A 23,061-nucleotide genomic window follows, 5' to 3' on the forward strand; every position below is an offset into this window, starting at 1 on the left:
TTCAAATTTAGGAATATGGGTGATGGCTACAAGCTATATAGTTCCCTGAGAAGTGATACTGGATTGCTTTGGCCTCTGTGCTCTTGGTAGTTGTGTCGCCAAGGCCAAGGTATTCCCAAGTGGTTTTGAGGAATGCGATCTATATGCTCAAGACTTGTGCACGAGCTTGGAGTTGATGATTATTGATGATTGTTGCTGTGGTGTTTGTAAAGGGGAGATACTATTATGTTGGCAAATTTCAAGGCCCGAAATTTCAGCCCTACTACTCCGTGCCAGCCAAAATTCCCCCACCCCTATCTGAGCCCGTCCCATCTGCCTGCATTTAACCTGTCGTCTTCTCTTCCCATTATCATCAGGTGAGGATGTGCAGGAGTCTTGGGTCCCATGCTGCTATGTTCAGGAGCAGTTGTTGCCCTGCAGCCATCAAGTTCTTTGATTGGCTTCACTTGCCGAGGTGTTGAACTAACCCTGAAGCTGTGGACTCGCTTTTGGGGCTCATATTCTATGTGTTATTTGGTTTTTTTTTGTTATTTGAAGGATTTGTCCTCTTGCACATTAGATGTTTGTTGGTCTTTTTTATTTGTGGTTTTTCGTGGATTCTGTTGTGTTTTTGTTTTCCTGTAGGAGCCTGCAGGAAGATCAATTTCAAGGTTGTATATGATATACATACTTTGATAAAAAAGTTATTTTGAACTTTGCACAATGAAAATCATATAGTACATAACTGGCACATACTTTATGGAAGGAATGCTGTGAGTTGTGCAATGACTCTGGTAGTTACGGCGCCTATAAAAAGTATTCACCCACCTTGGAAGTTTTCATGTTTTATTGTTTTACAACATTGAATCACAGTGGATTTAATTTGGCTGTTTTTGACACTGATCGACAGAAAGATTCTTTCATGTCAAATTGAAAACAGATCTCTACAAAGTGATCGAATTTAATTACAAATATAAAACACAATAATTGGTTAATTAGTATTCACCCCTTTCAAGTCAGTATTTAGTAGATGCACCTTTGGCAGCAATTACAGCCTTGGGTCTGTATGGATAGGTCTGTATCAGCTTTGCACATCTGGACACTGCAATTTTTCAGTATTCTTTACAAAACTGCTCAAGCTCTGTCAGATTGCATGGGGATCATGAGTGAATAGTCCTTTTCAAGTCCAGCCAGAAATTCTCAATTGGATTGAGGTCTGGACTGTGATTTGGTCACTCCAGGACATTAATTTAACTTTGTTTTTAAGCCATTCCTTTGTAGCTTTGGCTTTATGCCTGGGGTCATTGCCTTGCTGGAAAACAAATCTTCTCACAAGTTGCGGTTCTCTTGCAGACTGCCTCAGGTTTTTCCTCCAGGATTTCCCTTTATTTTGCTGTTTTCATCCTACCCTCTACCTTCACAAGTCTTCCAAGGCCTGCTGCAGTGAAGTATCCCCCTAGCATGATGCAGCCACCACCAAGCTTCATGGAAGGGATGGCATGTTTTTGATGATGTGCAGTGTTTGACTTGCGCCAAACATAGGATTTAGTCTAATGGGTAAAAAGCTTAATTCTGGTTTCATCAGAACTGTTCCAGCTGACTTCAGAGTCTCCCACATCCCTTCTGGCAAATCCTAGCCAAGATTTAATGTGAGTTTTTTTCAACACTGGCTTTCATTTCTCTTTGAGACTCTTCCATATAGCTGTAACTGGTGAAGCTCCAGGGTTGTCATAGGTCTCTTGGTGGCCACCCTCACTACTTCCCTTCTTGCATGATTTACAGCTGTGCCATAGTCTTTTCATTTCTTGATGATTGTCTTAATTGCACTCCAAGGGATATTCAGTAACTTGGAAATGTTCTTGTATCCATCTCCTGGCTTGAGCTTTTCAATAACCTTTTCACAGAGTTGCTTGGAGTGTTCTTTTGTCTTTATGGTGTAGTTTTTGCCAGGATACTGACTCACCAGCAGTTCTACCTTCCAGAGACAGCTGTACTTTTACTACAATTAATTGAAATACCTTGACTGTGCACACAGGCAATCTCCATTTAACTAATTATGAGACTTCTAAAACCATTTGGTGGTACCAGTGATGATTTAGTGTGTTATTTTCAAGGGGGTGAATACTTATGCAATCAATTATTTTGTGTTTTATATTTGTAACTAATTTAGATCACTTTTTGGAGATCTGTTTTCACTTTGCATGAAAGAGTCTTTTTCTGTTGATCAGTGTCAAATAAGCCAAACTAAATTCACTGTGATTCAATGTTGTAAAACATAAAACATGAAAACTTCCCAGAGGGATGAATTTAAACGCAAACAACAGGAATTCTGCAGATGCTGGACATTCAAGTAACACACATAAAAGTTGCTGGTGAACGCAGCAGGCCAAGCAGCATCTCTAGGAAGAGGTGCAGTCCACGTTTCAGGCCGAGACCCTTCGTCAGGACTAACTGAAGGAAGAGTGAGTAAGGGATTTGAAAGTTGGAGGCAGCTCAGAGGGATGAATGCTTGTTATAGGCACTGTATATTAGCTGTATCCATCCAGCCAATTGTGTGATCTTGTTCACCAAATCTAGCCTCATCCAAATTATCATTTATTATATTTTCAAATATTTCCTTTATTTATCTCCTGCAAATCCAAACCCACAACAAAATATACTCTAAATATAATGCACACATAGTGGTTGTTACTATTGAAGTGTAAAGTACATTTATTATCAAAATATGTATACCATATACAACCTTGAGATTCATCTTGCAGGCAGCCACAAACGCAGAAACACTGCAGCTGGAGTCAATTCAGTGCTGAGGTGAGTAAAGCCGAGGGGAGTAGCGAGCTGATCACTGCTTTGTCCTTTGCCCTCGGCCTCAATGCCTTAATTTTTAAAACCTGGCTGACATTGATTTGTTACTTGCTTTTGGGCCTAGGCCCTGCTGCTGCAATCCAGCCCACAGTTTAAACCCAGCCTACAGTTTTGCTTCAGCCGCAAATCTGCCCCAGCAGTTGTCTTGCCCGCACCTGCATTCTCAAGAGTCCAGTTCACTGAATCCTTCCAGATCCCATAAAAACGCCTGTTTGTATAGATAGTTCAAAAGTACAATTCTCAGAGAAATCGCAGGTTGTAGTGATTGTAGTCCAGAAAAAAAATTTAATGGAATAATTAGTTTTGTTAACTGCCTGCAAAACATTGACATGTCTTGCCAATGCCGTCTTAGCAATGAAACCCAAAAATCAGAGGTTTGTACAAGATCTGGCCAAATCCCTATTGTCATCTAAGCTTTATACTGATCTTTGTGTGTACAGCAGTCCAGGAAGAGAATCAAAATCTAATTCTTATACTTTTGATTGATTGATATCCTCGAATTGATGACTCCGTAATTGTCAGCCGATTATTCATCCAAGATGCTTGTCTTCAGCAGCCAAGATTCTTTCTGGAAAGCTGTGACGTTGTAGGGTAGTTTGAGTCTCCTCTACGTAGAATCATAGACCACTACAGCACAGAAACAGGCCATACTCAGTGCCTCCTGTACCTGATAAAGTGGCTATTATGTTTGTAGTCTTCTGCTGCTTTAGCTCATCCACATCAAGGTTCGATGTGTTGGGCTTTCATAGATGCTTTTCTGTACACCTCTTTTGTAGTGCGTGGTTATTTGAGTTACTGCTGTTTTTCAGTCAGCTTGAACCAGTCTGGCTATTCTTCTCTGACCTCTCATGAACAAGGCATTTTCGCCCACAGAACTGCCACTCACTGGATGTCTTTTTGTTTATCGCAACATTCTCTGTAAACTCTTGTGAAAATCGCAGGAGTCCAATAGTTTCTGAGATACACAAACCACCCATCTGACACCAATAATCATTCCAATCAGTCACAATCACTGGGATCACATTTCTTCCCCATTCTGATGTTTGGTCTGAACAGCAACGGAACCTCTCGACCATATGGGCATGCTTTTGAGTTGCTGCCATATGATTGGCTGATGAGCTATTTGCATTAATGTGCAGGTATATAGGTGTACCTAATAAAGTGGCCTCTGAGTATATTTTACCTGTCATCCAACAGATCTCTACGTGGTTTAACTTTTGCTGAATGAAGATGTGAACTGCTTCATTTCCAAGTGGAACTGAACTTTATGCAGTCAATGAACATCACCAATTTTGATGTTCAGGTTAAAAAATTTGAAAGTGGCTGGGTTTATACTTGCTCTGAGGACTTCCTGACAATCACAATTATCGAAGACAGCCATCACATGAGTCTACTTGTTTCTTTTGGTGCTGGGTAGACATCTCAAATTGCTCTGTTTGTTTTTGGATGAAATTGTTTAGCGAAATTTCAAAATTTGTCACTTTTTTTGTAGGTATACCCCATAAAACTTTCTGCATAAATTCATAAATGTATACGTTCACATGCATAGCTCAGAATCCAGGCCACTACCAGTTTCTATGTAGGGGTGCGGTCACAAGAGACCACAGACACTAGTATCTCAAAAAAAAGTACTGGGAAATTTCTGGGCTATGCAGCACCCATGGAGGCAAAGTGAAAGTCGATGCTTTACTTTGAATCCCTTTCTCAATGAATGCCTCTTCATTTGCTGAGTTTTAGCAGCATTTTACTTTTTGTTCTGTGTAGGTGTGGTGGAAAGGATGTGGATAAGTGCTGACATTGCAGGAGTATGCTTTCACATTTGTGTTTTGTTTGTTGACTTGGAATGTTCCTCTGTTTCTCTGTGATATTATTTATCATCTTTGTTTCTTGTTCCAAAGGATTTACTGTAATTGTTGTTAAAACTGTATCTAGATCTCTGAATTATTATAGTTATTATGGATAAATATTATGATTTAAAACAAAATTGTAAGTTACATAGCATTATCTGCCAATCCTTTATAGCTTGAATAGGAGACAAAATAAAATTGGTCATTTTTGGTTAGTTGCAACATAGTTTTTATTATGGTGTTGCATATGTCTCAAATTATCTCAAACAAAGATTTTACTATGTAGATGATTCCTCTTATTACTGCATTCAGGTTATGGAACTTACAGGATTCATAAATCACAACACAAAAATTTGAGATGAATAAAATTCACTCTGCTAGAATTTATGTTGGGGAAAATACAATACGATAACTTTCTAGGAGCTAACTCCCCCATAATCTAAGGGTCGCCTTTACATATTTTAACGTAAAACAATCAATTTTGTTACTTGTGCTGGGAGGAATCTTGTTGGAATGTTCCTTGCTCAATATGACTTACCAATTTAACTTGCAAGCTTCTATTCTTCCTTTCAAGTGGAATTATTCCCTGTGTTTGTTACACTAATTTTAAACTTCTGAAACTTTTATTGACAGGTTGTGATAAACTGTGCCATTCCCAAAGGGCTGAAGTACAATCAGGCTACACAGACCTTTCATCAGTGGCGAGATGCCAGGCAGGTGTATGGTCTGAACTTTGGCAGCAAAGAAGATGCCAATGTATTTGCAAGTGCCATGATGCATGCCTTGGAAGTGCTAAATTCCCAGGATGCAGGTAAGAATTCTTTGTGTAAATTGTTGCAATTTTAATAATTTGTTTTTGTGAATTAAGTCAGAGCAAATTGAAAGGGTGGCCTTATTGAATCAGGTCTGGCCATAATTTAGTTGCATTTTTCTTCTGCTTCAATCCTTCTGTAGAAAAAAATGATTGTCAAGCCGTTCTGTGATGTTGGGAGGGTAACGAGATATCTTGGCTACATCTGACTCCTCAGCAATATGCACAAATGCATTATCTGACAAAGATGAAAATGGGAAATGTGTTTTCAAGTGAGACATCAGTGGTTTGCTCTGGTTTCTGACTACTGCACCGTTAAAGGGTCAGTTGTTAACTTAATTGCAAACCCATCATGGAGGTCCTGTGTAGTTACTGACTGATTATACTGTCTGCCTTCCTGAGCCATTTCAAGGAGCGTTCAGCTGTCATTGAAAGTCTGTAGTTTGCACACAACTGAGCAGCATGTTCTTGTCCCTTCCAACCTGAGTGCTATTACTTACAGAAGTTACCTTCTCTTGAGCCAAAATTTCCGTTTAAATTCAAAGATAAAAGGACGATGATAACTTGGTTTACTCATGCCTCACGATGCTTGTTTGTGAGTGTCCTAATCAGTATGCTTAGGTCGGGGAGGGTCAAGGAGGAAATTGAATTACTGATGTGGTCAGAGCTTGAATACAAAAACTGCTTGTTGTAGTTTATTATACAAATTGAATTTGAAAGCATTAGTTTATTTATCATAGTGTAAATAATAAAATTGCTTTATTTGGTTGCTGGGCAATGTAACTTTCTGATGAGGTGCGTTGATGATTTAAATAGTTATTTTATTTTCAGAAACGAAGTTGATTACTTGTGAATCAGAGCTGGAAAGTGCTTGGTGTACATTTATAGCAACTGCTATAACTAGGAAGTTATGCTGTAATCTCATCCATCAGCAGGTTGCACTGACATTCCTGAGACATTAACTTATCCTAGAATTTGCATACCAATGTGAATTAAATGGTAAAAACACCCAACCTGCTGAGATGTAGAATTGCTGTGCTCCTTGATCCCTTTTTGGGTATGGAAGATTGAACTCATCAGACTATTACGAATGCATGTTAGACACAAGATCTTTAAGGAAATACAATTAAGCAAGTTTCTGATAGCATAATGGTATATTCAAATAACATTTCAGACTGGGAGGAACACTGGACAATACAATGGAATTTGCCTTTAGTCTAAAGACATATATTTAATCCTATTGCACTTAAAATTTTTGGTATAAATTTACAGACCATTTAAAAACTAATATCTATTTTGGTGAATCTGTGCATGTCCGGTTTTACTTGAGGGTTTTTGTGGAACTTTTATAGACTTAACAACAAAGATCGATAAGGTCTGCGAACAACGTGAAAATAGGTTCAGGAAAAATGTCATTCTTTTTTGACAAGCATTCAGGAATTTTCAGCTCATTCATTAGTTGTGTTTATGGTTAGCAGCTTGATGTAATTGTCCTGCTAGAAGTGTGCTGCATTTCAGTTCTATTAGTTTATAATAAAGACCTGTATTGTAGCCAATCGTGAAAATTTCTATTGCCATGTATATTATTTTCAGATAATGAACCACTGCTCAACTTTTGTATTCAGAAATCAAAATTTAAAAAAAGAGGTTATAATCTGAAATAAGTTAAGAAAATGCTTGTGAAACATCTGTGGAGGGAGAAATGCTCAAGGTTTCAGATTGATGACAATTTGTCTGATCATTAACCTGAAACATTACTGCTTGCTTCTGTCCACAGATGTCACCTGAGCTACAGCATATTTCCAGCATTTTCTGATTTACTTTGGTGTTTTGGGGTATTTTAGTCACATTGGTGCAATGTAATATTGTTGCATTAGTTGTATGGCATGTAATTATTTACAAGGTACTGATAGGCAAGTTGAGACATTTTCATCTTAGTCCTTGTGTCTATTCTTGCATTAAAAAAATTCACATGCTGCTGTTTGATTTACATGTCTCTGTGGATCAGTTGTCTTGGCCTCCCTCTACCAAAAGCTTTGACCACTGTTGGTTTTATTTGTTCATGGGATATTGAAGTTATTGACAAGGCTGGAATTTGCCCATCTCAAGTTGTCCCTGAACTTTGTGGCTTGCATAATACAGGATAGCTAAAAGCGAACATTGTGAGTCTGGAATTACATTTTAGTCAGAGTAAAAAAAAGATAGATTTTCTTACCTGAAAGTTATGACTGTTCCATATTGGTTTTTATCACACTTGCTAGTTCTTAATTCCAAATTTATTAACATTTAAAAAAAACACATGCTGCTGTTTGATTTACATATCTCTGTGGATCTAGGCCTCCCTTTGCCAAAAGCTTGACTGCTGTTGGTTTTCTTGGTGCATTGGAGTATCCTGAACTCGTATCAAGGTCATTTCACTGATATGTCCTGGAGATCACCTGTTGCATTTAGGAATTTAAAGTCATGCATTCTGATAGCTCATTGTTAGATTGTACTGCACATCCTACAAGTTATTGCATTTACTGTTGTTTGTACTCCAAGTGCATTGTTTATAGAACATAGAAAAATGGAAAAAGGTCATTCAGCCCTCCATGATTGGTACCATGTTGTATTGAACATGATGCTAACTAATCCCATCAGCCTGTTCATGGTCTCCATTCCTTGTCTATTTATGTGTCTTTCTAAATACCTTTTGACATGTATTACTTTTGTATCTGCTTCTATTTCCTCCACCGGCAGTGCATTCCACTGACCATTTTGTGCAGAGAAAATATTCCGCCTTGCTTATCTCCTTCAAAATTGTCCTTTCTCACCTCCCCTTAAAATTGTACCTTCTCACATTTGACTTTCTACCCCCTCCAGAAAATACTGTATAATTTTGTCAACAGTACCTTTACAGCTAATCATAAACACAAGAAATACTGCAGGTGCTGGAAATCCAAAGCAAAACACGTAAAGTGCTGGAGGTCTCAGCAGGTCAGGCAGAATCCATGGAAATCAATAAATACCCTTCTTCAGGGCTGGAAAGAATGGGGGGAGCCACCAGAATAAAAAGGTGGAGGGAGGGGAAGGAGGATAGCTAGAAGGTGTTGGGTGGAGCCCTGTGAGTAGGAAAGGTAAAAGGCTGGAGAGGAAGTAATTGAATAGAAGAGGAGAGTGGACCGAAGGAGAAAGGTGAGGAGGAAGGGACCCAGGGAAGGTGATAGGCAGGTGGGAAGAGTTAAGAGGCCAGAGTGGGGGAATAGAAGTTGGGGGGTATTTTTTTTACTGGAAGGAGGAATTGATGTACATGCTATCAGGTTGGAGGTTACCCAGATGGAATACAAGGTGAGCAAGAAACAGCTCATCCTGATGTATTTCAAATTTTAGTTGGTGACTTTAACCAGGCCTGTTTGAAGGAAACCCTGTCCAATTATCACCAGCACGTAACCTGTTGCACTAGAGGTCCCAACACACTAGACCACTGCTACACTATGATAAGCAATGTCTATTGTTCCTTTCCGAGACCACATTTTGATAAGTCGGATCATTTAGCTGTACTCTTGCTACTTACATTACAAACAGAGCCTGAGGAGAAAGGCTACAGAGATCAAGACAACTAAGAAGTGGTCGCGGGAGGCAGGGGAACTGTTACAGGATTGCCTTGAGTCAGTGGACTGGGCTGTTTCAAGAACTCATCTGAGAACCTGAATGACTCCACCAGGATCATTAGACTTAATTAAAACAGCTGTGGATGATGTGCCCCCATGAAATCATTCAGGATTTTCCCCAATCAGAAGCCCGAGATGAACAATGAAGTCCGGAACCCACTGAGAGCCAGATCAGAGGCATTCAAGTCTGGAGATGTGGGTATGATCTCCAGAAAGCCATCTCTTGGGTGATGGAGATTCTGGACGAGACTGGAATCAACCAGGGATGCTGGACAGCTGTGGCAGCGTTTGAATGCCCCATAACCTCCTACAGAGTTAAGTCTTGTGTAATGGGGAAACAGAGCAGAGCTTCCAGTTGAGCTCAATACCTTCTGTGCTTGCTTTGATCACCAGAACAGGGAGGAACCATTGAGCACCCCCAACCTCTCAAAGATCCCTTGGCCTCAGTACCTGAAGATGACGTGATGAGAGTGGATCCAAGGAAAGCATCTGGTCTGGTTGGAGTACCTGACCGAGAACTGAAGAGCTGTGCCAACCAACTGGCTGGTGTATTCATGGATATCTTCAAACTCTCGCTCTGGCAGTGTGTGGTACCAACCTGCTTTAAGCAAGCTTTAATCGTACCAGTTCCCAAGAAGAGCGTGGTAACCTGTCTAAATGACTATTGTCCAGTGGCACTTCCATCCATTGTGATGGTGTTTTGAGAGGCTCCTGTCTGAGTGGCGATTTAGACCCACTCCAATTTGCCGACCGAAGCAACAGGTCCACAGCAGATACTTTCTCGTTGGCTCTTCACACATCCCTGGAACCACCTGGACAGCAAGGATGTTCTTTATCGATTACAACTCAGCATTTGACACCAGCATCCCCTCAAGACTAATCAGTGAACTTCAAGACCTGGGCTTCAATACGCCTTTGTGCAATTGGATCTTGGATTTCCTGGCTTGTAGACCCCAATCAGTTTGGATTGGCAAGCACATCTCCTCCACAGTCTCCATCAGCACAGGAGCACTGCTGGGATGTGTGCTTAGCCCCCTGCTCCACTCGCTTTGTACCTAGGACTGTGTGGCTAAGTACAACTCTGACACCATATACAAGTTTGATGATACCTCTGTTTTAGGCTGTATCAAAGGGGGTGACGAATCAGCATACAGGAGGGAGACTGAAAACTTGGCTGAGTGGTGTAATAACATCCTCTCACTCAATGTCAGTAAGACCAAGGAACTGATTGTGGATTTCAGGAGAGGAAAACCAGAGGTCCATGAGCCGGTAATCATCGGAGGAGCAGAGGTGGAGAGGGTCAATAACTTTAAATTTCTGGGTGTCAGTATTTCATAGGACCTGTTCTGGAACTATCATATAAAAATAATTGCAAAGAAAGCACGACAGCACCTCTACTTCCTCAGGAGTCTGCAGAGATTTGCTAAGTCATTGAAAACCTTGGCAAACATCAATAGATACGTAGTGGAAAGTGTGCTGACTGGCTGCATTATAGCCTGGTATGGGAACATCAGAAAATCCTGCAAAAGGTAATGGATTGGCCCAGTACATCACAGGTAAAACACTGCCAACCATTGAGCACGTCTACATGAAGCATTGCCATAGAAAAGCAGCATCCATTATCAAAGATCCTCACCACCCAGGCCATACTCTTTTCTTGCTGCTGCCATCAGGTAGAAGGACTTGCAACAGCAGGTTCAAGATCAGTTACAACCCCTCAATCATCAGGCTCCTGAGCCAAAGGAGATAGCTACACTTTTATCCTGTTATTTCATGCTCGTTATTTATTGCTGTTTATATCTGCATTCCCACAGTTTGTTTACAGTTTATAGTTCCTGATGTTTACAGTTTACAGTTCCTGCTTACAGTTACTGTTCTATAGATTTGCTTTGTATGCCAGCATAAAAATCTGTCACATCTATGTACTCTAATAATTTAACTTTGAACTTTGAGGTCTTGCTCCTCCACCCTGAGGGTGGCCTCATCATGTCACAAGAGGAGGCCATGGGCTGACATATAGGAGTGGGAATTAAAATGTTTGGCCACCAGCAAGTTCTACTTTGGATAGAGTGGAGGTGTTTGAGAAAGTGGTCCCCCAATTTACAGTATGTAGAGGAGGCTGCATCAGGAACACCAGACAGAATAGACGACCTAGTAACACTTAAATCCAGGCAACATCTTAGTGAATTACTTGTACATTGTTTCCAAAGCTCCACTACTTCCTGTAGTGTGACAAACAAATCTGCACACACGGCTCCAAAAAAGTGTTCTAACCAAAATTCAGTACAATTATAACATGAGTTTCTGACTCTTGCACTTAATGCCCTGTCTGATAAGATAAACATGGCACATGCCTTCTTCACCACCCTGTTCACTTATGTTTGCACTTTCAGGGAATTATTGGCTTGTACTCTCTACATCAGTGCCCAGGAGTCCTATCATTTTCTGTGTACTTTGATTTTTCATTTGGCCTCTCACAGTGTAACACCTCACAATTGTCTGAATTAAACTTCCATTTCTCCAGCAAAATTACCAACTGGTCTATCTTGCTGTATCCTTTAACAATATTCCTCATTCGCCACAACTGTTTCAGTTTCTGTGTCATCTGGATTGGATTCCATTCACTGCTTCTATTTCCAACTATTTGACCAGACTATCTTTTTAGTCTGTATTTTTTTTTACAAAACTGACTCTTGTATCATTTGCAAACTTGTCCATTGAATTCAATATGTGTATTTATGTAAGCATGTTGGCACTGGTCATCAGAACTCTGAGTATATATCCAGCCTTCCAGTAGCACATCATTATTACCCTGTGATTCTTCCCACTTGAACCAGTTTTGGATTTAATGCTACTTTCCCTTGGAACCTCCGTGAAATTGGAACCTCCTAGGAGCTGATAGCCTACACATGAGGTTGGGAGACACGTTATCAGGATTGTGGATACATTGACTATAATTTTACATAATTCCATGCATTCCAGAACATTTCCCACAGATAGGATTGTAAGTTATGAAATCCCACCACTTAAGAAAGATGAAGAGAAATCTGTGAAATACAGACCAATTAGTTTGATTTTATATTGAGGAAAATATATGAACCTATTAGGCATTAGGGCCTTTACAAAATAGCTACAGGATCTGGCAGTGCTATGATGGTTTTAGGAAAGGAAATCATTTAATTTTTAAGTTCTAACAAGCAGTGTACTTAATCAGAGAAACCACTGGATATAGTGTATATCCAATACTTGAAAGTATGTACAATGCTTTCAGTATAATGCCACACGTGACATGACCAGACAAAATTAGAGTACAATGGGATAAGGTATAATATTTTGGAATGATTGAAAATATAATGGGCAGAAAAGAGTACTAGGCATAAACAGATCATTTTCATATTGGGAGACTATAACCAGTGGAGTATTGCATTGATTGATGATGGCATGCTGTTCAATATGTATCAGTGACTTGGATGACAGGTTAAGTAGTATCCATATTTTTAAATTATACAGACCTAATTGGCATTATGTGCTCTAGGGAGGATATAGAAGGGCATCTGGAGAATACTGAGCGATTAGCAGGCAAAAGTGTGGTTGATGGAATGTAATACAGAAAAATGTGAGACCTATTATTTGTGAGGGGAAATATAGAAAACTAGTGCTCTCAAATATTGGGAGATTGAAAATATTGAGTTTAGAGGGACCCAGATGGCCTTTTATATAAATCTACTGGAAGTTGATTCTGATAAAAGTAATTAAGGTGGTAAGCAGTGTTTGGCATTATTGCAGGCAGATGCAGATTCAAGATGAGGGGATCTTTAATTGTAGCACTTCAGCTATTTTCCCCACCTTCTCCAGCCTCGGTGTTAGATATGGGCACCCACATGAGCCCAGACATGTCCGCCTTTTTGTTGGCTATGTAGAACAGCCCATGTTCCAAGCCTCTCCGGTAATGCTCCAGAACTCTTCCTCTGCCACATTGACTGCATTAGTGCTGCTTCTTGCGCTCATGCTGAGCTCATCAAATTTATCAGTTTTGCCTCCAACTGCCACCCTGCCCTTAAATTCACTTGGTCTATTTTTGTCTTTCTGTCTCTTTTTCCCTCATCCCCTACCCCCCCCCCACCCCGACAAACTGTCAGTCGACATCTTTTATAAACGTACTCACTCCCACAGCTATCTTGCCTATACTACTTCCCACCCCGTCTCCTGTAAAAATAGTGTTCCCTTTTCTTCTTGGTTCCTTCGTCTCCGCTGCAGCTGTTCACAGGATGAGACTTTCCATTCCAGGACATCAGAGATGCCCTCCTTCAAAGAATGGGGTTTCCCCTTCTCCACCAATGATGCTGCCCTCACCCGCATCTCATCCATTTCACAGACGTCCACGCTCACCCAGTCTTCCTGCTGCATAAACAGTGATAGAGTTCCTCTTGTCCTTGCCTACCACCCCATGAGCCTCCACATCTAGCATGTCATTCTCCGCAACCTCTGCCATTTCCAAAGGGATCCTACCCCCCCCCCCGCCTTCCACAGGGATTATTTTCCTCCATGATTCCCTTGTCCTTTTGTCCCTCTCCACTCATCTCCCTTCCACTCTTCTCCCTGCAAGCTGCAAAATTGCTACACCTGCCCATTTACCTGGTCTCTCACTTCTATTCAGGGCCCTATACAGTCCTTCCAGGTGAGGGAACACTTCACCTGCAAATTTGCTAGGATCGTTTATTGTATCTGATGCTCCCAGTGTGGCCTCCTCTTTCGGTGATACCTGTAGTAAATTGGGGTACCGCTTTGCTGAACACCTCTGATCCAGGCACCTAAAGCAGAACTTCTTGGTTGACGGGCATTTTAATTCTGATTTCCATTCACATTCCTATGGGTCATTCCACGATAAGACCACACTCAGGATGGAGAAGCAATAATGTGCATTCTGTCTAGGTAGCCTACAACTTGGTGGGACATGTATATTGATTTCTGCTTCTGGTTTTAAAAAAATCCCCTCCCTTTTATTTCCCACTATCCTCTTTCCTCATCTTACTTGCCTATCAACTCCCTTGGTGCCCCCCCCCCCTTCTCTTGTGACCCACTTCTCTCCTATTAGATTCCTTTTTGTCCAGCCCTTTCTTTCCTTCTCACCCAGCTTCACCTATCACCTTCTAGTTTCCCCTCCCTGCACTCTTTTATTCTGGCATCTTCTGCCCTCCAAACTTTGGAGTCCTGAAGAAGGATCTCAGCCCGAAACGTCAACTATTTATTCATTTTCGCAGATCCTGCTTGACGTGTTGAGTTCCTCCAGCATTTTGTGTGGTGTTTTGCATTTCCAGCATATGCAGAATTTGTTGTGTTTAGGATTAATTCGAATATCGTCAACACGGTCAAAGATCCCACCCACCCCAGACATTCTCTCTCTTTCCACCCCCCCTCCCCTGATTAGTCAGAGATACAAAAGCTTGAAAGCAGATACAAGCAACCTCAAGGACAGTTTCTGTCTTGGTGTTATAGGGCTGTTGAATGGTTCCCCAGTACAATAAGATGGACTCTTGACCTCCACCATCGTTGCACCTTGTCTCCTTGCACTGAGTTTTCACTGTAACACTACATTCTGTTATTATTTTATATTTCCTCAGTACATTGGTAATATGATCTATATGAATGACATGCAAAACAAAGTTTTTCACTTTGCCTTGGTACATGTGACAGTAGTAAACCAATTTACCAGTTTAATTAGACTAAAAGAAACTTCTGTGCCCATAGGGTGGTGCATCTTTAAAATTGTCTACTTGAGGGTGTGGAGGTGAAGGCAATGGCTACATTCAAGATGGACTGAATTTTAGAAAGGAGAATTGAGGAATTTACAGCTAGTGTAAGAAAAAGAGGCAGAGTTGAAAAATCAGCCAAGATCTTGTTGAATGTCAGAGCAGGTTGAAAGAACCAAATACCCTTCTCTTACTATTTGTTAATTGATTTAATTATACTTGTTTTTCCCTTAACAAATCCACATCTTCTGCTAATCTGTTCCATTCTAATTTGTACTGGCACTTGGAATTTTTTTCCTTAACAGCTTATCCACCACTTATAGTCAAGTTGTCTGGACAGTGGTTACATTTTTCTCTTATTGGCCATGCTACCAAATTAGATCTTGACAAAGAGGGTGGTCATTTCCGAGCTAAATAGTTTCAGACCAGTTGCATATTGTTTAAAGCAGGGGTCCCCAACCTTTTTTGCATTGCGGACCGGTTTAATATTGACAATATTCTTGCGGACCGGCTGACCGGGGGGGTGGGGGTAGGGTTGCCAACGGACAAGAGTAGCAGTCAAATGCGTTGTTTACCCAGAAAGACTACAATGGCCATGAAGCCTTGCGCGGGCACCAGTGTGCATGCGCGTCATGACCTGCTGATTCCCGCCCTGCCCCCCCCCCCCCCAAGCAAATACTTTTTGGCGATTCTGTTCGTGGGGGTGGGTGTTAATCACTACTGAAATATAGGCGATAAGTGGGTAATACACTCAATTTTGTTTCTAAAAGGGTTTATCTAACGAATTTAATATTAAACACACAGCGCATATTTTCTTCGCATGAATAAGTCAATTATCAGGGGAGCTTGAAGTGTTGAGCGAACTTCCAGTAGAAGTGGTAGAGGCAGGTTCGATATTATCATTTAAAGAAAAATTGGATAGGTATATGGACAGGAAAGGAACGGAAGGTTATGGGCTGTGTGCAGGTCGGTGGGACTAGGTGAGAGTAGCGTTTGGCATGGACTAGAAGGGCCGAGATGGCCTGTTTCCGTGCTGTAATTGTTATAGGGTCACTTATAAGTCAATAGCATAATAACATTTTAAGTAACATTTGGATATTAAACATACAGCACATATTTTCCCCGTATAAATATATAAAATCATTGCAACACACCAATATCGCCGAATCAGTGGGAGCCCTGGGCTTATTTCCCTGCAACAACACGGTCCTATTGAGGGGTGATGGGAGACAGCGATACTCGAAGGGGGTTCCTTATGTCCAGTCTATTCCGCAGTTTAGTTTTCGTTGCATTCATTGCAGAAAACTCCGCTTCGCAGAAAAATGTTGGAAATGGAAGCGACGTTTTCAGTGCTTTCGTAGCTATCTCAGGATATTTAGCCTTGACTTTGATCCAAAATGCCGACAGAAATATTATGTCAAGCATACTTTTCAGCCCGTCGTCATTTACAAGCTCGAAGAGTTGATCTCCCTCCCACCCTGACACAGGTGATGCGCGGGTCACGACCTCGCATGCGTAATGGCTGATCAGTGGCCGTGACAGGGAATGAGGAAAGGTGCAGCTGACTCATATCGCCAAATCATATCGCTTCCTCACGGCCCGGTAGCGCATGCTCTGTGGCCCGGTAGCACATGCTCTGCGGCCCGGTGGTTGGGGACTGCTGGTTTAAAGTACTGCATTATGTTCTTATTTTTAAAGAGAGGTAAGATAGTTGGATGCCATGATTAAGTTAAGAAAATTTAATTTGTTTAAAAATAATTGCATTTGGCTTTGGTGTTAAGGCTTTCCAGCAATGCCTAGTGCCATTCAGTAGAACTTATACCAGTACATTTGGGGGGGGGGGGGGGGGGAGGGAACGGCCTTTAATGGAGGCCTGAGCACTTTTGATCTCAGTTCATTTGGTGATGCTGTTGCCTCTGAGACAGAAGGATCCAGTTAAGGGACTCCTTGAGCTTTGGACAGGCTTAGAGGGAGTGCTGAACTATTTGAGATGTACCTTCCTTCAGGTGAAATGTTCCTTCATGGCTCCATCTGCCCCCTTGGGTTGCATGTTTTCAGTGGAGATTTCGAGTTGTCCGTGCTAATATTTACTACTCATCAATTTTGCTAGGTGATCATCCATCCACAAGATTATTTATTCATTTACCTAATACGTTTGGAACCTTGTGTGTGCATTGTTTCTTACGTAAAAGTACAGTACTGCCTATGCATTTACTGTGAAATACTTTGAGGTATCCTGTGGTTGTGAAATGGGCCATCTAAAGTTCAATCTTGTCTGCCTGTCTTGATTTTGAAATATTACTCATGCACAGCGGTAAGTGGCTGTTCCTTGGCAGTTGTGACTGAAGAATGTGATATATTCTCCCCGAATTGCAAGCATATTTACTGAGCCAGCTGTCTCTTGCTTCAATAATGGTGTCTATGACCATGGCTACATATCAGAGCAGTTGTTACAACATCTCTTCATGCTCAATTACCTCTTGATTAGTGTGCTTTACTGGTTAGAGTTTGCTATCTGCAGGGTGCGTTCACACCTGTTCTGTGAGAGGCAGCAGCTGCACCCTGGCCACTGTTCTATACGTATCAGTTTTTAAAAAATGTGGGAAGAAACAAAAATATGAAACATGCCAACTGAATGTTTTTGTACTCTACTTAGTCGAATGAGTGTTGTAAATCAACCATGTGCAACATTTCAGAACTTGTCCAAGAATTGTTTAAATGTTTTTTAAAAATTTTGTAAAATCTACAACAGTCTAAAAAAAACCCAACTGTTCGAGCTCTATATTAGATTAGATTCAACTTTATTTTCATTGTGCCGAGTACAGATACAAAGCCAATGGAATGTAGTTAGCATCTGACCAGAAATGCAAAGAATAATGTTATTTACAAAATAACTGTGAATAAAAAGTAAGTGCTACAGCACACAAATATAAAAGTACTGAGACAGTACAATATGGGTGCAATGCTGCTTAGCGCTGTGATGTGAGGTTCAGCAGGGTCACAGCCTCAGGGAAGAAGCTCTTCCTGTGCCTGCTGGTGCGGAAGCGGAGGCTCCTGTAGCGCCTACCAGATGGGAGGAGAGTAAAGAGTCCATGGTTAGGGTGAGATGCATCCCTGATAAGGCTTTTCCCCCCACCCAGGCAGCGTTTATGGTAGATGTTCTCAATGGTGGGCAATTGGGTGCTGATGAACTCCCATCTGTTCAGTGTCATCTTGTCATCTCACCTCTTCTGCTTATTTTCTCTCTCATGTACTTATCACCAAATACCCTATTGCTGTGCAATGTATGACTCCATCAATTTTCATGTCTACTGCAAACTTGCTCATCAGACCAGCTACATTCTCATCCAATTCATTTGTATATGTATATTACAAAGAAAGGTACCAGCACTGAATCCTGCTGTATGCTGATACCTTTCATCAGAACTGGAGTTTAGTGTCCAGTTTCTGGGTGTCACACAAGGAAAAATTTAGAGACTCTAGTTGTAGCATTGGATTGAATTCCCTACTCTTTCTCACTGTCCCTCTTCAAGTGGAAGCATTTCTTTTGCATCTATTCTACTTGACTTGAGGTCCTGTGCTGGGTTGCTTGCATGCACTCTTTCTGAGTGATTCCTCAAATTAAATATTTTATTTACAAGCTCTCAGTTCAATACCAATGACTTTTGAGGCTATGTACCCTTAATTTTATGAAGTTTTCTTTCAAAAAGTGAGCCAAACATAGAGCAATACAGCTCAAGAACAAACTCTTCGGCCCATGATGTTTGTGCTGAACATGATGCCAAATTAAAACTAATCTCTTATACTGTTACATGATCCATATCTCTTTATTCTCTGCATATTTATGTGTCTAAATGCCTCTTGAATGCCATTATCAAATTTGCTTCGAGTCCCATCCTTTGCAAGCTATTCAAGGCATCCACTATGCTCTATGTGGGAAATAGTTGCCCTACATCACCCTTTGACTTTCCCCTCACACCTTAAAGCCTTCTAGTCTTTGACATTTCTACCCTGTGAAAAGGTTCTGGCTATCTATCCTATCTATGCCTGTCATCATTTTATAAATTTCTATCAGGTCTCCACTCAGCTTTAGCCTCTGGCACTCCAGAGAAAATAATCCAACACATTTCATATCATGTTTTCATCATTTTGACTTTGTCAATATCGTAGTGCTTTATTGCTCTTTGGATTCATCAGAATTTATTTTATGCATCCTTCCATATGACTTCAAAATGCCCAGCAACTTCCTTAATAATCACAGATGGTTATAACTATAATTACTAAATTGGATGGGATTATAGAAGTGAATATGTTAAATGTTTGGTATTTAGCCATTCATCAGGGAGTTGCAGGGAATCCTCAAGAGTGAAGGTGAACATCCAGAAGTGGTGGTGCATGTTGGCACAAATGATGTGGGGAAGAGGAGGAAAGACATTCTACAGCGTGACTTCAGAGAACTCGGAAGAAGGCTGAAAAGCAGGACTTCCAGGGTGGTTATCTCCGGTTTGCTTCCAGTTCCTCGTGCTGGAGTGGGCAAGAACAGGGAGATAATGGATCTGAATGTGTGGCTGAGGAACTGGGGCAGGAAGCAAGGATTTACATTCTTAGACCACTGGGGTATGTTTCAGGGTAAGGATGAATTGTACAAAAGGGACAGGTTGCACCTTAATAAGCGGGGCACCAGCATTCTGGCAGGCAGGTTTGCCTCTGCAACACGGGTGTGTTTAAACTAAGTAGTGGGGGGAGGGGACGAACTGGAAACATAAGGATGGAGATAAAGGGAAAGTGAGAATAAGGAAAGTTAAGAAAGACAGCAGAACCAACAGAGCAGAAAGCTCAAGAAGGGATTGTACAGTATGGCCAAGTGAAATAGGAACTGATATGGGAGGTGAGGGGAGTAATGAATTAAAAGTATTGTATATGAATGCACGGAGTATAAGAAATAAAGTGGATGAGCTTCAGGCACAGTTGGAAATTGGTAAGTATGATGTTGTGGGAATAACAGAGACATGGCTTCAAGTGGACAGGGCCTGGGAAATGAATATTCAAGGGTATACGTCCTATCGAAAGGACAGACTGATGGGCAGAGGAGGTGGGGTGGCTCTGAGGAATGAAATTCAGTCCCTTGCGAAGGGCGACATAGAATCAGGAGACGTAGAGTCAGTATGAATAGAACTGAGAAATTCTCAGGGTAGAAAGACCCTAATGGGAGTTATCTACAGGCCCCCAAACAGTAGTCTGGATGTAGGGTGTAAGTTGAATCAAGAGTTAAAATTGGCATGTCGCAAAGGTAATGCTACAGTTGTTATGGGGGATTTCAACATGCAGGTAGACTGGAGGAATCAGGTTGGTACTGGACCCCAAGAAAGGGAGTTTGTGGAGTCCCTCCAAGATGGATTCTTAGAACAGCTTGTACTGGAGCCTACCAGAGAGAACACAATTCTAGATTTAGTGTTGTGCAATGAACCGGATTTGATCAGGGACCTTGAGGTAAAGGAGCCATTAGGAGGTAGTGACCATAATATGATAAGTTTTAATCTACAATTTGAGAGGGAGAAGGGAAACTCTGAAGTGTCAGTATTACAGTTGAACAAAGGGAACTATGGTGCTATGAGGGAGGTGCTGGCCAAAGTTCAATGGAACAATACTCTAGCAGGGATAACAGTGGAACAGCAATGGCAAGTGTTTCTGGGAATAATGCGGAAGGTGCAGGATCAGTTCATTCCAAAGAGGAAGAAAGATCCTAAGGGGAGTAAGGGGAGGCTGTGGCTGACAAGGGAAGTAATGGACAGTATAAAAATAAAAGAGAAGAAGTATGACATAGCAAAGACGAGTGGGAAGCTGGAGGATTGGGAAACTTTTAAAGAGCAACAGAAGGTAACTAAAAAGGCAATACGCGGAGAAAAAATGAGGTACGAAGGTAAACTAGCCAAGAACATAAAGGAGGATAGTAAAAGCTTCTTCAGGTATGTGAAAAGGAAAGAAATAGTTAAGACCAAAATTGAGCCCTTGTAGACAGAAATGGGTGAATTTATTATGGGGAACAAGGAAATGGCAGAGGAGTTGAAAAGGAACTTTGGATCTGTCTTCACTAGGGAAGACACAAACAATCTCCCAGATGTAATAGTGGCCAAAGGACCTAGGGTAATGGATGAACTGAAGGAAATTTATATTAGGCAGGAGATGGTGTTGGATAGACTGTTGGGTCTGAAGGCTGTTAAGTCCCTGGGACCTGATGGTCTGCATCCCAGGGTACTTAAATTGGTGGCTTTAGAAATCGTGGACGCATTGGTAATCATTTTCCAATGTTCTATAGATTCAGGATCAGTTCCTGTGGATTTGGAGGGTGGCTAATGTTGTCCCTCTCTTCAAGAAGGGAGGAAGAGAGAAAACAGGGAATTATAGACCGGTTAGCCTGACGTCGGTGGTGGGAAAGATGCTGGAGTCAATTATAAAAGATGAAATTACGACACATCTGGATAGCAGTAACAGGATTGGTCTGAGTCAGCATGGATTTACGAAGGGGAAATCGTGCTTGACTAATCTGGAATTTTTTCAGGATGTAACTATGAAAATGGACAAGGGAGAACCAGTGGATGTAGTGTACCTGGACTTTCAGAAAGCCTTTGATAAAGTCCCACATAGGAGATTAGTGGGCAAAATTAGAGCACATGGTATTGGGGGCAGAGTACTAACATGGATTGAAAGTTGGCTGGACAGAAAACAAAGAGTAGCGATTAATGTCTCCCTTTCGGAATGGCAGGCGGTGACCAGTGGGGTACTGCAGGGTTCAGTGCTGGGACCGCAGCTGTTTACAATATATATTAATGATTTAGATGAGGGAATTAAAAGTAACATTAGCAAATTTGCCGATGACACAATGCTGGGTGGCAGTGTGAAATGTGAGGAGGATGTTATGAGAATGCATGGTGACTTGGACAGGCTGGGTGAGTGGGCAGATGCAGTTTAATGTGGATAAATGTGAGGTTATCCACTTTGGTGCTAAGAACAGGAAGGCAGGTTATTATCTAAATGGAGTCAAGTTAGGAAAAGGGGAAGTACAACGAGATCTAGGTGTTCTTGTACATCAGTCACTGAAAGCAAGCATGCATTTACAGCAGGCACTGAAGAAAGCTAATGGCATGCTGGCCTTCATTACAAGGGGAATTGAGTATAAGAGCAAAGAGGTCCTTCTGCAGCTGTACAGGGCCCTGATGAGACCACACCTGGAGTATTGTGTGCAGTTTTGGTCTCCAAATTTGAGGAGGGGCATTCTTGCTATTGAGGGAGTGCAGCGTAGGTTCACAAGGTTAATTCCCAGGATAGCGGGACTGTCATATGTCCAAAGGTTGGAGCGACTGGGCTTGTATACTCTGGAATTTAGAAGGCTGAGAGGGGATCTTATTGAAACATATGAGATTATTAAGGGATTGGACACGCTGCAAGCAGGAAGCATGTTCCCGCTGATGGGTGAGTCCAGAACCAGAGGCCACAGTTTAAGAATAAAGGGTAGGCCATTTAGAACGGAGTTAAGGAAAAACTTTTTCACCCAGAGAGTGGTGGATATGTGGAATGCTCTGCCCCAGAAGGCTGTGGAGGCCAAGTCTCTGGATGCTTTCAAGAAAGCGATGGATAGAGCTTTTAAAGATAGCGGAATCAAAGGTTATGGGGATAAGGCAGGAACTGGATACTGATTGTGGATGATCAGCCATGATCACAGTGAATGGCGGTGCTGCATGGCCTGCTCCTGCACCTATTGTCTATTGTCTATTAATCCTTACAGGTTTGGACAAAATAAAAATTGGTCATACAGGTTGTGCTTCAGGTGATAGTGAAAGCAGACTCATTATTGAAGAGAATGGACAAAGGGTTAAAATATAAAAGAGCAGGATCAGTGGCATATGCCCCAGAATTTGACAATCCATGAAAGAAAGTGTTTATGGTAAGACTTTAATGTATGAGGAGGTTGCTGGATCTTAAAATAATATGTACGTAGCTGATTTGAATGCTTCAAAAAGTATTTTTTTAAGCTCCTGAGTTTGGGGGGGGGGTAGGTGGAGGGTGGTAAGTACTGTTGAAAGAAAATCTTTTGTAAGGGAAATTAAACAAATCGTTAAGAGTGCAGCTGCCCTCTGGGCTAGTGTTTAATGTGGGTGAGA

The 23,061-nt window shown here is 41.4% G+C and overlaps 1 protein-coding gene across 3 annotated transcripts in view; it reads left to right on the forward strand.

Annotated features, from left to right (window-relative positions):
- The window catches only part of enah (ENAH actin regulator), a 301,284-nt gene that overhangs the window by 147,767 nt on the left and 130,456 nt on the right, over positions 1 to 23,061 (forward strand). For all 3 annotated transcript variants that reach the window (XM_072250356.1, XM_072250357.1, XM_072250359.1), the window contains exon 3: positions 5,325 to 5,502. In XM_072250356.1, coding sequence (XP_072106457.1) covers positions 5,325 to 5,502 — 178 coding nt within the window. The remainder of the gene's footprint in view (positions 1 to 5,324; positions 5,503 to 23,061) is intronic.

The sequence above is a fragment of the Mobula birostris genome, unplaced genomic scaffold (genome assembly GCF_030028105.1).
Source record: "Mobula birostris isolate sMobBir1 unplaced genomic scaffold, sMobBir1.hap1 scaffold_287, whole genome shotgun sequence".
In the NCBI taxonomy this organism is placed as follows: Eukaryota; Metazoa; Chordata; class Chondrichthyes; order Myliobatiformes; family Myliobatidae; genus Mobula; species Mobula birostris.